Source organism: Cryptomeria japonica, chromosome 10 (assembly GCF_030272615.1).
Source record: "Cryptomeria japonica chromosome 10, Sugi_1.0, whole genome shotgun sequence".
NCBI classification, from domain to species: domain Eukaryota; kingdom Viridiplantae; phylum Streptophyta; class Pinopsida; order Cupressales; family Cupressaceae; genus Cryptomeria; species Cryptomeria japonica.
In genome coordinates this window covers 475,640,847-475,657,488 of record NC_081414.1, presented here as the reverse complement: position 1 = coordinate 475,657,488, position 16,642 = coordinate 475,640,847, and the positions used below count along the sequence as shown (strand labels likewise).

Here is a 16,642-nt window from a genome sequence, read left to right as displayed (position 1 = left end):
ATGGGAGCAGGCAAAGCAAATTTTGAAGAAGTCTGAGTTCTGGATTTCATATGTTGCTAATCCTCCTGAAGATACAGTTGCATGTTTTATTAGTAACTATGAGAGCTATAAAAAGAGTAAAGGATGAACACATAGTTGCCACACATGCAATTTTTGACAGCTTTTTGAAGATATTTTTGGTTGCCATTAGAGCTGAAAGTTCAACCGCTATGCAACATCAACTTCAGTTTTTGGGCAAATTTTGCATGGCTGTAATGGCCAATTTCAGGAACGCATGTTTCGTAGTGATAGTTAATTAGTATTTTCACTGGAGTTTAAGGCAGATACTTGCATGTCAATTGCAACTCCTTGCTTTTGTAGCACTTAGTTCAGATAGCTTTAATTCCTATAATTTAGGACATGAAACTCTATAAATTAGAAGTTTTGATTCATTTTAAGGGTCCGCGAATTGATGATTTGAGGTCCAATTAGAGATTCCATTAGAGATTTTTATGCATATTTTTATGAGTTTAGAAGATTTTGTGATACTCTTTGAAGTTTAATACAAAAAGTAGCTTGTGGATTGTCTGATCTACTTGTGTGTTTGATATTGTTATGTTCTTCGTAATCTGGTAACTTCTATTATTTGAATCAACAACTAGTTCTTTTTGGATGCTTTTGTATTTTATGAATCATATTGCGCATGTAAATGGTACATGAGGATTAAATTGATAGGGCGATTATTGGTTGGGTGATATTCATTTCTGTTGGTGTGTAGAGTTGTTTGACTTTATATACTTTTTGGGGCCCGTTATTTGAATGCTGATTTTGTGATATTGATAATATTTGGATTACGAAATTCTAACCTTGTGGATCATTCAGTTGTTATTGTATCTATTTCATTTTTATTTCCTTGTTCCCCTTATCTAAATTTTGTCATTTATTTTGAGAGAATCTAAACCAGAAAATACAAAAAAAAAAAGTAGGTAATTCGAAGTGGTTTCAACCAGCAGGCCCCTTGACAGGTACAATTGCATCAACCATTGTGATGCCCATCACCGTTGCGACCCAACTATAGAGACCTTGGAGTAGTTAGTTTCCCAAAAATTACTGCTTTTTAGGAGAGGTGCTGAGTGTTCAGACAAACTACCTGACTGTTGGTGAGTGTGTCAAAACACTCGTCAATAGGTAGGTGGTTATATGCCTTAATTCGTTTATCCAAATCATTAGGCAGTCACAAGGTTTTTAGTCATCTTTGATAGATATCATTATTTTATATTACTATTTATGTATGGATTTTAGGTCACTAGATTTTAATATTGTTTGGTTTGCAGGAAAAATGAATTCCTTTTTACTAATTAAAGAATACTACGAACGCAGGTCATTATTGGGAGTGAAGAAAGGACTTTACTGTTATGGAATATTAATACTTAGAAAAAACTTTATGATTTTAAGGGACGAGGATCCTCCATTCAATGTTGTGTCTCATCTCTAGCTTTAGATGTGGTTCAAATTGGTTGTGTCGATGGAAAAATTCATGTCCATAATTTACGATTTGATGAAGAGGTTGTAACAATTACACATACAATTAGAGCAATTACTGCATTGGCCTTTATGACAGGTATGGTATTTTAAAAATTAATTTAATAAAAATGCCTTCTTTATAAAATAGTATACCATTGATTTCCTAGGTGCATAGATGACATCATGTCTATTTGAATTAGCAAATCAATTATTTATTTGGTGCATAATTGAGGGTGTGCATGTGAGAACATAACTTTTCTATAAGGTAATTTATGTTGGTTGGAACTACATATGTTTCTTGTAAAGAAGAAATAAAACCGCCTTAAGTTTAATGCAATTATTTTAACAAGATTTGTTTCCATGACTAAATTTCAATAAATAAATTTATGAATGGCCTCCACTGATCTTGCTCTTTTCTTCTCCTTCCTCATTGTTTGGGAACTCTGCTAACTCAGCAAGTTCCTTGACCATTTTCAACTTATGTCAGGTTAGTTTCCTCCTCTTCCCTTGTTTTTGGGTATCTCTATAATCAACTTACAAGCTCTCGGGTCTTTTTCAGATTCGATATTTGGTGGAACTAGTCAATCAATAGTAGTCTCAAGTTATAAGCATTAATATCCCCATTCAAAGAAGATGGGAAATCCATCAGATTTTGAGATTCCAAGATGACCAATTTCTGATCAAGTATCTAGGATTTTTTATACATATAGATAAGATTTCAGCCCATTGGGAGGATAAGATCAGTTATGTCAAATTTAGGTTCAGCTTTACCAAGTAGTTCTTCAAGCACTTCCCATCTACCTACTCTCCCTGTTTCCCTTTTTGATTTGAGTGATCGTCCAAATCACCATAGTTGAACACAATTTTCTATCATGCAGCGTGGATACTAATTTCCAATTTTGTTTGGTGTTGTGTAATATTTGTTAAAACAAAAGTTGTGGAAGGCCTCAAAGTAAAAAATATGAAAAAGTTAAGTAATTTATTGGCTGCGAAAGATGATTGGCATCTACAAAGAAATCCCATTACACATGTTCATAGGTAAGTTTCTATTGTCTTCTTCTACTATAGTTATCAATGCTGATTGGAAGCCTCAAATTTTTGGATCTTCTGTGTTACATAAATAAGGCCTTTAACTTTTGTGGAGCTCTTTCACCTAGTGTGTGAGCAATGACTCTTCCCTTCTATTTGAGAAAATAACTGGGACCTCATTACATTTTTTGCAACTCTATGCACTCAAATATTTCCTCCAAAGGTGAGGTTACACTTGGCTAATGAATACTGCACCACTAACACCATTCGTGCAAAGTAGGGCTAGAATTAGTACTTGATAACCCAATTTGGTGGGCAATTTACTATCCAAATGGAGCATTTGTGTAATGAATTGATCTCTTAGTGCTTGATTATGCTTCCACATTTTGTATACATGTCTACCAGAGCATTTCCAACAATAATTATCTAACAAAAAAGACCTCTTCCATTATGCTTTGATGAATGTTCAGACCCTATTTCAAAGCTCCTATTTTGGCACAGACAGGGAGTATAGTGGCGAAGGTTGAGGAAAATGGCTTTACACCGGCAAATTACATTTGCTTGAAAGTTTCCAAAGCCTTTCTAAAAATTCCATTTTGTGTGTGTCTTACAATTGTTGCAGTCCATGACACTACATTTCTTTGAGGCATTTTGTCAAATACTTCACATGCCTTGTTTATGCTTCCACATTTTGCATACATGTCTACCAAAGAATTTCCAACTACAATGTCTGAGAAAAATCCTCCTTCAATTATTCTTTGATGGATGGACCATACCCTATTCCAAAGCTCCCATTTTGGCACAGGTATGGAGGATGATGGCTATGGTTTTGGAATTTAGCTTGACAACTACCAGCTGCATTTGCTTAAAAGTTTCTAAAGCCTTTTCAACAAATCCATTTTGTTCATACCTTGCAATCATGGCCTTCCACGAGACCACATTTCTTTCAGTCATCTTGTCGAGCATTTCTCGTGTCTTATGTATACTTCCACAATTGGCATACATGTCTACCAAGATAGTTGCAACTACAATATCTGAAACAAATCCCTCTTCCTCTATACTATGATGGATGACCATACCTTGTTCCAAAGCTCCCATTTTAGCACAGGTTGGGAGGATACTAGAAAAGGTTGTGGAATTTGGTTTTACACCTGTCAATTGCATTTAATTGAAAGTTTCTAAAGCCTTATCGATAAACCCAATGTGTGCATATCCTACAATCATTGCAGTTCACGAGAAAACATCTCTTTGAGGCATTTTATCAAACAATTCACATGCTTGTTTGTGCTTCCACATTTTGCATACATGTCTACCAGGCACTTGTAACTACAACATCTGAAAAAATTCCCTTATTCTCTATGCTTTGATGTATATCCATACCCTACTCCAAAGCTCCCATTTTGTCACAGGCTGGCATATTAATGTTTGCTACAAGTCATTGTATATTGAGAGACAGAGAGAAAGAAAGCTTGAGGTTTTAAGATTTAAGATATTATCAAAGCCTAGCTATAAACACAAGACAAAACTTTGGTGTAAGGGGTTTGTAACAGTCTAAATCCTTCATAATGTGTTAGACAATACAAATTTTTAGGGACAGATCTAGAAAGGCTAAGCTTAGTCAAAGAGTCATAGAGATGATGAAAAATAGGTCCATAAAGATCAACAATGTGTATTCATTTGTGAACCTGGGACAAGAATAAGGATTTGTTGCAGTAGTAATAGCAGTACATATGATAGTCAATACAAAGATATCTAAGAATAGGTCCGAGGACACGAATATTTGTAGAGGTGAAGCTCATAAGGACAACATAAAAGTCAAATCCGTCAAGCAGCAGGGATGACAATAATATCAAGCCTCCATACATAATAGTGACATTGCAAAGTTATGACAATCATCAATGGCCGGAGATCTTCACAAAGATAGTCCATTTGCAGTCTAAGGTACTTTAAGAGAAAAAAAGACAAAGTTTTTAGAAGTTCAAGAGCCCATATGACAGTCAAAGAAATAAGAATTCAGTCTTTATCTTCAGACAAATGATGGCATCTTAATTATTAAATGTTAAAAGTGAAAGAACATACATACAGAGCATAAGGACAAGTACATCAAAAGACACGGCTAAAAGACACAAAATAAAGGATCATTCTTAGACATGAAGCATAGTCGCCAAATAGAGATGTGAAACCATGTCAGTCAGGACTAAGATTTACAATTATAGGGAAATCTTATTAACAGTGACATAGCATTCAAATTTTGAAAAAGGTTAAGGAAGAAAGGGATCAAATATAAGCTTAAGGGTTGTCAAAATATCAATATCAAAATGCATTGAAAGGACTGCTCTGAGTTTGTAACAATTCCTTTTCTTGTGTAACTTTGGAGGTCTTGACAGTGAATATTATGACTATTCCAAAGCCCCTTTTCATGATGAAGGGTATTGTTTATCTTCTTCAAAACCCCTTTGACCTGAATGACTGTTACTGGAGTGTGCTTCTCTTGTATGAGGGAGGGTTGGTCCCATGATTGATTCATAGTGGTAGCATAAGTACAGTAGGAGCAGACTTAATACTGTTTTTGTATAATACTACTATCTTTTAGTGCTCAACATTTCCAGAACCTTTGAAAACTTACTACCCTTTCACTATGGCATTCCCTTTGATTGGCTTTTCTAGCCAATTAAATGCGAAAATCTTGGGATTATCTCTTTGATCAGTAGCAGCCAATAATATGGATCTGTCATAACTTGGTCAGACTGCTAAATATGCTCACTGCTCTTTCTTTATACTGCAAAATATTCGTGCCTTTTTTACTGGTTTGTTACCTTCAATGATTAAAATGCATCTCACTGTGTGAAAATACACAAGACTGCTCATATATTATTGATTGAGATCATCTATCATGCTACTCTAAAACTGATAAGGATATAGTCTGTGACTGTACTTTTTGGCTTTTTGTTTTGACTAGGTTGCATTGTCAAAATCTCTTATTGAACTGAAATCTCTGCCCTTCAAGGTGTTGCTATGTCATTTGTTGTTCATAGTCTCTTTCATCTTCAAAGTATGCTTATTTTTTTACTCTTTTTTTATGATTTTGTATTGGATGTTGCTATAATTGGATTTGACTCTTTAGAACAATATGCATGTGGAAATATTTACCAACACCATCTTGTCTTTTCTTTGACCTAAAAATTACCTTCAAAGAATGTGATCTGTGTTCATTGTAGGGCCACAAAGATAAGAAATGTATCATCATTTGTCTTTGAAAGACCCTGTCATTGTGGTTTCTTATCTTTCATAACCATTGCTCCCCAAGTATTCTTTCATTTTTTAGATATTTGTGGTCAATCATCTATCTAATATACTGCCCTGAAGATACCCTTATTTTCATGAGGGCTCAATACCCTTGGCTTGACTTTGGATCAATATCTTTATTTAGAACCCACATGCTTTATCTGCCATTATTCATGACTGTTACCCTGAAACAAATCTCTCTCTTTTTTGGTGTTGCTTTATGACCTTATTCTCACTGTTCTAACCCTGCTCTTCATTGTTCTTAGCTTTATGATGAATTCTCCTTACTGCTATTAGTGCTCTTTAAGGCTCTAAAACTGTCCTTTGATGACTGTAACATCCTTTGTGTTGTCTTTTGGCTTCTAATGCTTCTATTAGGCCTATGACTATCATGCAATCTATTTGACCAAAATATGTTGCTATAGTCCTTGTACCCTTGAATACCTGCTCCAATCATTGTGCTCTTGATACTAGCAAAACTCTGAGATTGTAGATCATTACTGATTTTGAGCACTGTCAATACTTATGACAATCATATGGTTTGTGATTTTCTTGCTAGCCATACTAACTTAATGGCCTATAACCTACAAAATTTTTGGATCATCTTTCTTGCTGCTCTAAATACTACCTTGATGAGCTTGATGACTATCCTTTAATTTTTGTAAGCACTATCTTGTTCACAGTCAATAGTTCTTGATATCTTCTAATTTTACTGTTATGACTATCTTCTTTCCATGACTTGGGATGCATTGTACATCTTTTGATGATTGTACCCTACTATTCTTACAATCAGGACATTCCTCCTTTGATCCTATTTGTATCATTCTTCCGTCATACTTTGCCATTAAGGAATTTGTTTCCTTGATTGTTCATATATATCCATATGTTTATGATTCTTTTGACTGCATTTTGGCTTCTGTGGTATCCTTGAAGCTCATTGTTCTCTGTCTACTAAATGATAGTGATTTAGCTTTGATTGTATTATTCTACCCTTTCATAGTATTGCCCTAAAAGCCTCAGTCTTAAAAGATTACTCAGACATATGACTATAACACTATTTTTGTCTTGGATTGATCAATGTTCTTTTGGATGCCCTGCCCTTGTAAGCTTTTTATAACAATAAGAAAATTATTGTGTCCTCATACCTGTGCAGTACAAAATCTTAGGCTTCTTGGACTGTGCTTTATTGTAGATGTTGTTGCTCTAATTCTGTCAAAACTCCTTAGGCATCTTTATTGTTAAAAGATGTTTCTATCTTGTAATAGCTTTAAGTCCGTATTCATTTTTGAGACCACTCTTTACCAAAGAATGCCTCAAGGACTGCAACATATCCATCGTTCAATTCCACAATGAGAAAGTATATCATTGTTGGTTGTAACTCTGTTTTTCTATATCAAAACCATCTATTCTTATATAACCATCATATCTTTATGATATTAAAGGTTTGAACAGTGATCTTATATTTTACCCATGACTATGATCTCCTGTTGCTTGTGACAATGTTTTGACCTTACTCAATGTGTCTTTTGACAAGATTTGGGTCTATAGAATCCTAGTAAGACTAAATTTTCAGAATATGCCCTACCCTAATTCACTGTTTTGAGGAACTGTATCTTTCATGAACTACTGTATTTACTCTTCCTTATTGATTGCTCATCCTTAAATGCTTTTAAAAATAATTCCTAGTACAAACCCTTGGAAACTACTACATCTCTATGGTAAAGATCTTTGTTGTCTTTGCCTTCAAAGTCCTTTCAAAAATGAAAATAAATGTGTGAAAACTCTTTTAAGAAAGGCAATAGAAGAAAAGAAGAATGAAGTGAACCTTTGGCATGTCAAGCATGCATGATCTCTTTCCTTTATGAGTGGTTTTGATTGACAGTCAAAACTCAGTCTTTTCTCTGTAACATAAATCCTCTTACCCTTGCATTATGACCTCAATCCTTCCTCTTTACTGTGCATGAAGGTAGAACACTGAGCAAACATCATGTTATAATCCTTCAACTGCTTTGAGAACTGCCTCTTTCACGCATTTTTTCACTATCATGCTACTTCTCTATTATTAACTGCTAGTTTTCCCTCTTTCTTAGCTATGACGACCATTGACATGCAGCTAGGGTTCTTTCTTTCCTTGAATCTCCCTTAACCACGGATTAAGTTTGAGATTTAAGATGCTCTTTGAAAATTTAGACATTAAAATTTCCCTCCCAACTTGACTTGAATCACGTTTTTACTTAAGATTTGCATTCAAAACACTTTTGTTAAGGAAGGAAAGTAATGACAAAAGCCACCCTTAAAACCCGAATTTAGCAATAAAGGATTTTTTGGCATTTATAAAAATGCAATTTTCAAGATAAGAAAGGTCATGAAATAACTAAGGAGGCTAACAGGTCTAAAAGAAACAGTGATACCCTTGCCATTCAGCATTACACAAGGACAAGACACAGAGCAGAGATCAAGCACCATACTGAATTTATGATAGACCTTGAGAGAAACATCAGAGCAGTTAAATGAAAGAACGAGTGTAGTCCAAGGTCAAAAAAATAGTGCCAACAACATCTATTGATTTGTAGGAGAGAGCTAATACACAAACCTTAAGACATGAGACAATGACAGAGAGGAGACCTTCTAAGTCAGTTGTGATAATGGAGGAAATGCGGAGATTACAATCATAATAGCCAATGAAATAAGGAAAATTAGATCAAATAAAAAATTATAGAGAGCTTTCTACCAAATAGAAGAGCTTGATAATAAAGGTGCAAGAGACTATTTGTTTCAAATTTATTTGTCACAAACAAATCTTTATCACAGCCAAGCATATGACCACAAATTAGTGACAAACCTAAGCAAGAGTTTCACCTTCAATAGCATAGTCATGCTAGGGTTAGAGGTCCAAAGAGAAGCCATAAAAGTATAGAGGGCTTGTAGAGATATCATACTAGCATTTGTAGCTATAAAAAAAAGATCACAATTTACAAATGAGGAGACAAATAGGTGAAATAAAAGGAAGGAATGTGGAAGAAATCCATGACAAGCATTGAGCTAAGAGTTTTGATAGAGTACAATGGTAGTGAGCATTAAAGACAGATCATGTAGTCATAAAATATCAAAGATTTTGAGAGGATTCAATGAAAGAACTTTGTAATGAGACATTAAAAATTAAAGGACAGTCCTAAAAAAACAAAGCAATCATTAATCAAGAGTAACACTATTTACCAAGATAGATTGAGGACAGTTAGAGGTAAGTTGTAACAATCACAGAGTCCTTATTTTTTAGCCAATGAACAATCATGATAAAGCATTCCTTATTAGATACAAGTACAGGGTAGAAAAAATCAGTCCACATAAGTATTACAAAGTCACCAAGGTCATTTATACATCAATGCAAACAATTAATGATAGTGATAAACATACATGCATGACAAAGATATTGAAGAGAAAAGATGGTAAGGTCAATGTGAGGAAGACACTCATAGTCTAAATTCAAATGGGATAATTATTAGGATAGTAAATCTTGTGGCAAGGTAACCAAACAAAAAAGCATAGCGTAAAGAAACAGTGTCTTTTGGAAGGATCTCAGCAGGCAAATTACAACGACTTCATTAATTATGGATACTTTCAGGTCTTGAATCATTTAAGGTACAATATAAGATGGTGATGAACAAAAGTGAACAACACTCAATGGAAAAGTTTTAGCCTCAATACATCATGTTTGCACTCCAAAACAATCCTACAAAAGCACAATGAATAATATCTAAGCAAATGATAATCTAAGCAAGCAATAATCTAAGTAAACATTAATATCTAAGAAAATGACAATCTCTTGAATTTATCATCCATATATATGGCACCTACAGGATGTCCCTTGAATAATAAGAAGAAATAAGTTCTATGAATTATGGAGACATAACATGCATCCCATAGTTCCATTATCTGTAGTCTTTGTTCTTTGCCTTGAATGGAAGTGTGCTTCTATGGTGAATGACTACAATATTGATCTTACTGTCATATTATCACTATGGTATGTTGTCCACAAGGCATGTATTTGATGTTCATATCCCTACTCTGGTACTTTTTTCTCTGTAGATTGTTAGCATTCATTTCCACAATAGACTTTATTGCTTGGTGTGTTGGTTTGTGGTTTCACCTCTTTACATTGTTCATGATAATGATATGTTCTTCCTCCTTGTAGTTTCTCACAGTACCCTTATTCCTTTGTTTTTAGGTCCTCTTGAACAATCTGTGTGTACCTGCATTATTTCCAACTCTTATGGTATCCATCACGCACTTGGATTGTCTCATTAAACAAATCTCTATGATGACCTTGCTTTTTTGTTTTCCTTGTGTGCATGCAATGTGAATGCATGAGTTAGTTTGCATAGGTAATTTTAATAGCTTCATAGCTTCATGGATTGTCATTATAAGTATCTTTTTTAAGTCTCTTCAGTGTCTTCTTTTCTCTTTTTTATATGGTTGTTAGATGTTAACATCTTTTGTCCAAGTATTTTGTCTTGATCTATTTGTCTATAAAGTTGCTCCATACTTAGTCACAATTTGCTACTTCTTGTCATGAATGTTAAGGACAACCATTCCACATGGTTGAAAACTTATTTGTTAAATCTCATAATGGTTTATGTACTAACATTTTCTATTGGGGTTACTACAGCTGTTAACATCATTAAAAAATTGAAATTATTTTTTTATGTTCTAATTAATATGAAAAACAGGTTTTAAGGACCCGAAACTTTTAACACAGGAGCATAAGATAGTTCAACATAGAGCATCCAGACCAGCATAGAAACAACTTACAAAAGATTGGCAAAAAGACCAATAACCCGAACGGACAACAAAAGAAAGGAACAACAAAGCGATAAAACTAGATAAAAGACCTAAAAAACAAACAACAACTACAAAGACTTAAGAAGATCAACCGCCTTATTGACCAGCAGGTCATAGTTTGCCGAAGCAACTTTGAGTTCTTCAATTTCCTTGTTTGGCTTCTTCTCCTTCTTCTTGCCTCTGGTCCTCGTTCTATGTCCTTGCACCTCTCCCATACCTTCAATATCAGGTTCCAGCGCTAGGGAATCCTTCTCGTTCTCCAGTTTGCTGATAAGAATTTTGGTATTATCAACCGAGGCCTTAAGAATGTTATGGCTTTGTTCAGCAATGGTTTTGAGGCATTTTTCAATTTTGTTGAATTTGTTGTCAGTTTCCGCCATTCTCTGGTCCATAGCATTGTCATTGGTTTTTATCTCTGCCAGGGCCTTCTCAATTTGCTCAAACCTAGGGTTGAAGGCGTCTCTAATCTCTTAAGCTTTGGCAACAATTTTACTCAAATCCTCAACATATTTAGCCATAGATTTACCTTCACCAATACTGATTGTCTCCAGAATTTGAACCCTGTGGCTCAGCTTCTTATTATCCTCCACAACTTTCTTGTGACTGTTAATTAACCAATCGAGGGTGTCCACAAACCCTTTCAAAACCTCTGTAGGAGGATTTGAAGGGGGGCTTTTCTCACTAGTGATCTGTTCGACATTTCCACCAACCCTCTGATCAAAACCTTCCCCTGTGATCTCCTCCTCCGCTTTTTGGTCGACGTCAGGATCCTTTCTCTGCACATTATCCTCCAATTCCATTTCATAATTGTCCTGCCTTTTCTGTTTGTTCCTTATCTGAATGGAAGTTTTAGTTTCTTTTTCCGAGGGGACTAGGGTTCATCCTTCTCAGAGTCCTCAGAGACCTCCTCCTCTGAGGAAGAGTGAATCTGGAGAGGAGGAAGAGTGAATCTGGAGAGCCTTTTCTTTGGTTTTTTTCTTACCCTTAGAAGAGAATGGCTTAATATTCACCTATTTTCTTTTCTTACCAAGTTCAGCTTCAGAGTCTTCCAGACTCTCCTTTGACTCACTTATCGAGTCACTTTCAGACTCATCACCCATAGAAAAATCAGAATCCAACTCTTCCTCCTCAGACTCAGAGATAGGAGGCTGGGGGCGAGCAATTTGGTTAGCTTTTAAATGGTCATAAATTAAAACCATAAGACCTTGGTGCATGGGTGTATCTCCCTTAGGGTTCTCTCTATGGGCTTTTATGGTAGCATTCATTGAACAAATCAGGAAATAAGGTATGTTAACTTTTTCATCATACCTGAAATGGTTGAGCAATACAAAAATGGTAGCCATACACTTTGGTGAATCTGCCATCCAAGGTGATGTATCGCATAATAGCAAACAAAACCTCCCTCCACAGCTTAACAAATGCCCTAGGAGGGTAGTAGGTATTTCTTAGCTTGACCAGGCGCTTCTTCTCCTTTGCCGTTTCAGGGTATCGCTCAATGGCCTCCTTGCTAAGTTTTTTGTCCCTATAGAAATTGCTTCCTTCCCTGCGAAGGCCTGTAACCTGAGCAATGAGGTCTTCATCAATGGAGATAGTTTGATCTCCCATCTTCAGGGTGCCCTTCCTCCAATTTTTGCAGAAAAAATTAATAATTTTGGCATCCCTCCCATGGAGTCTCTCCATATACTTCTTAAACCCACCCTTCTACAATATGCTCCGAATGTCCTCCTTTTGTTTCCACTCCTTACAGTTGCTGGGCTTATAGCAATGCCTGTTTCCTCCCATAGTTTCGCTATTCAAAACAGAAAGCCGAGAGTTGCAGAAAGCTACAGGAAAGAAATTTCTCGAAGCGACCCCACATACCCAGAAAGCATGGGAAAAGGTGGCATTCGTATTGTCATTAATGGTACTGACACAATGATAATTAGTAATAGCCCTCCAATTAATACTTTTAATCATTATTTTGTCCATTTATGATCTTTGGGGTGCAGTTATATCGATCCATGAAAATGATCGATCTGACCTCATTGAGGAGACCCTCCTCACCCTTCCAGGTAACCATATTGTTGTGAGTGACCGCCACGTTGGCTGCCCAGTCAGCAGGGCCATTTGCTTCACGATAAATGTGGGAAATTTTTTTTCTATCGAAGGTGTTGATGAGATCTTTAGCAGCCTTTATAATGTTGTTGATAGTCCATGAAGGCTTATAAATTCCTTTTAGGCATTTGATGATGTTGTTAGAGTCCCCCTCAATCCATAGATAGGGACAATTCCATCTTTTAGCTAGGAGAATGCCTTGGAGAGCAGCCATAGCTTCTGCCATGTGGTTAGTTTGGCAACCTATAGGGACAACAATCATTTCCTTACAACTACCATTTTCATCTCTGAGAATTGCACCACATCCCCCTGGGCCAGGATTGCCTTTGGCAGCTCTGTCGAAGTTGATTTTGAGCCAGCCATGAGGAGGAGAGTGCCATCTGGCTTCAAGTCTCTTGCTTTGTTTAGAATCAGTACTAACAGAACTCTTCAGATTCCAGGAGTTGAGAATGTGAGTTTCCATGGGGTTGACAGAATTGCATGGTTCTCCAATGATCTTAACATTCTCCAAAATAGCCCTTTGAATTTTCTGAAAAACAACAGCCTGGGTGAGAGAAGTATCCCTGAAGATGCGGTTGTTTCTTTCTTTCTAGATCCCCCACAAAATGTGAGAGAGAGAGAGCTGCCACAAAGATCTCAAAGTGGGGTTAGACCAATGATAACTCCAAGAATGGAACAAATCTTGGATAGAGTTAGGAAACACCCATTCCATACAAAAATTCTTAAGAAAACTTTCCCAAATTGAAGCAGTGAAGGAACAATGGATAGCCAAATGGTCCACAGACTCTTCCTTCTCAAGACATAAGGCACACCTATTTGGGAAGATAAAACCTCTAACCTTAAGATTGTCTAAGGTCAAAATTTTGTTTTGGAGGATGGTCCAGTAGAAAATATTGATCTTTGGGATAAGACCCTTAAACCAGGCTTTAGACCAGAAGGGGTTCTCTGAGGGGGCTGGAGATAGAACTCCATACATTGAAGAAACAATAATGTTGCCTTTGGGTTCAAATTTCCAAATAAGAGTATCTTCCTCATTGTTCAACCAAGCAGAAGACATATGTTTCTTGAGACTAATGAGGTCAGGGTGAATACCTTCAATATTCTGCCATTTATCACCTATCCTATAACCCTCAACCAAGGAGTCAAAGACTCTTTTACAGGGGGCAGCAAAAGGGGCCCAATCAGAGATTTCCATCAAAGGCTTATCAAGCAACCAGGGGTCCTCCCAAAATCTAACTTTCCTACTATTACCAACTTTCCATTTCACCCCTTTAGCAATGCTGTCTTTACACTTAGAGGCATGATTCCAAATGTGAGACCCGTTAATACTGAAATTAGAATTGATGAAAGAGAAAAGAGAAGAAGACAAAAGAGGATACTTGTCCAAATTTTACACCACTTACTGTCAGAGTGGAACAATCTCCAAACCTGTTTAGACAAAAGAGCTTCATTGAGGGTCCGGATTCTCCTCAGGCCTAGACCACCTTTACTTTTCGATCTACAAACCTTGTCCCAAGCCACAAGAGCCATTCTTTTCTTTTCCTCTACCCCGGACCAAAGAATTTTTTTTTGCATTTTTTCAATAGCATCAACATACTTAACTGGAATTCTAAAAAGGCTGAGGGCATACATAGGAATGCTTTGAAGGGATGCTTTAAGAAGTTGTAGCTTGCCAGCCTGACTTAAGAGAGCACCTTTCCAACCAACAAGCTTTCTTTGAAATTTATCTACCAAAGAACTCCAAAAGGAATCAGGTGGAGCAATTCCCAGGGGGAGGCCTAGGTAGGTAGTAGGGAGATTAGCAATCCGACATTCCAGAATTCTGTTGATTCTATGCTGTCTTCTTTCAAGAGTGTTGATGAAAAACACTTCACTTTTAACCCAGTTGATAAGCTGGCCAGAAGCAGATGCAAACTTACAAAGGGTGTCCTTCAAGATTCTGGCTTCCGAAATGCTTGAGTCCCCCATAACAATGGTGTCATCCACAAATTGCTGGTGGGAGCAAGTATGGTCTGCAGAGGAGGGTTGGAGACCTTTAAAAATACCTGTAGTCACCATCCAAAACATTCAGCCATAATTATGAAGAGGATAGGGGAAATGGGGTCCCCTTGCCTCAGTCCTCTGGAGGCTTTAAAGAAGGAGGAGGGAGATTCGTTAACAAGAACAACAAAGGAGGCAGAGGAGATAAGCTTATCACTATCAAGTCTTAGCTTTCTATTTCACTATCTATTATGTTAGGCATACTCTTTAATTTCACTATTTACAATCTAATATTGGATGAAGTTTCTGCAACATTTCTCGATAGCTTTCGTGTAAATGGTTCAACATCTTTCTATAGCACTCATGGAGTTGTTGCAATGTCTTTTGTTTCAGCTATAGAATCATTGCAATTATTTTTGAAATTTTCCTTTTGCAATTATTTTAACACACACAATCAAGTACTATTTAAGTAATGGTTGTTTTATTATGCAAACAAGGGTAATCATTACCTATGTAATATAACATGTTTTTTTTTCTTTCTGCAGAAATGTATTGATAAACTCAAAGAAGAGGATAAAGTTAGGGTGTTGGATACGTTTGATGGTGTTGTTGTGGGCATTGGGAAGATTCACTCCCTATCTATTATACATGGAGTCAACTTGAAAGGAACGGGAGATGCAAATGTAAACATTTTAAAGGTCACAAGTAACATACCCCTTTCTTATGAAGACAAAATAGATGGAGTTGTCTATTTGAAAGAGAAAGAGGGAACCTTCACATAGTGGCCACTAAAATATTTGCAAAAAATGACATAGTTGATCATGTTTAATATCATGTACTAGTTGTTAGACATCTTGGCTCACTCCTTTATGTAGTATTTTGAATGTGTTGTTCAGGGGTCCTAACTATCATGGTGTATTTGAAAGAGTTGGAAACTCTTAGATAGCTTTGATATTTTTTATTATATTTACATATATAGTCTTAGATAACTTTGACATCTTATATATAGATAGATAGATAGATATATTTGCATTATATTTTTTTATTGCAAATTACCTTTATTTATCATGATGTTGAATCAATCTTTTAATTCTAGCATGTTGTAGCTTGTTCGTATATGTAATATTTTTATTTGATTTTATGTTCTAGTTCAAGTTTCATATTGTGTTATTTTTGCATTATTAAATTTATGGTATTTAATAAATTATTCATATCGTGACTATATTTACTACCAATTAATGGAAACAAGTAAATAAAAATAACTAAATATACTACCAATGGATAGAAATCACTAAATAAAATGACTAAATATACTACCAATTGATGACAATTAATGATTATAACGACTAAATGAATGACCACTTAACGACCATTTTTGACTAAATAAATGACTACCATGACTGAATAAATGACCAGTTGTGTCAACTTGGAATTAATCTTCACAATAAGCCTACAACTTGTTAGTTTTCAACAAATATTGATAATGAAAGCTACATGAAAACCCCAAATATCAACCATTGAAACAAAGTAAAAGAACAAAACATGAAAATATAAAAATTATACCTTTACCCTCCTGCCTCATTGTGTCCTATCCCCATTGTTCTTGGTTGCAGATAATTGCTCTCAGACATGCACTGTGTAGCTTCCAAGATGGGAAATGTGAAATGGACAAATAACTGATAGTTGGATATGATTATGCTAAAATGATTTATCCAAAACTATATGATTATGCTAAAGCCAAAGGCACACTCCTAATTTGCTCAAAATGCTTAATTGTTAAAACTCATGGATGCAAGATGACTACTACAAGATAACTATTAGTCTCAAAACGTTGGAGAAACTCTCTTTTTATAGATTTTTGGTGTGCAAAATCCCATGTGGAAGAGATCAACGGTTGAGATTGAATCATGTA

General features: G+C 35.8%; 1 protein-coding gene across 8 annotated transcripts in view; it reads left to right on the top strand.

Moving 5' to 3' along the window:
- LOC131063370 (uncharacterized) overlaps positions 1-15,765 on the top strand; it is a 35,217-nt gene extending 19,452 nt beyond the window's left edge. For 7 of the 8 annotated variants that reach the window (XR_009111053.1, XR_009111057.1, XR_009111058.1 and 4 more), the window contains 2 exons: positions 1,360-1,600; positions 15,276-15,765. Coding sequence is in view for 1 of the 8 variants with exons in the window: in XM_057997156.1 (XP_057853139.1) it covers positions 15,276-15,512 (237 nt within the window). In the remaining 7 variants the exon portion in view is untranslated. The remainder of the gene's footprint in view (positions 1-1,359; positions 1,601-15,275) is intronic. The other variant, XM_057997156.1, reaches the window with a different exon arrangement.
- Positions 15,766-16,642: the final 877 nt, after the last annotated feature.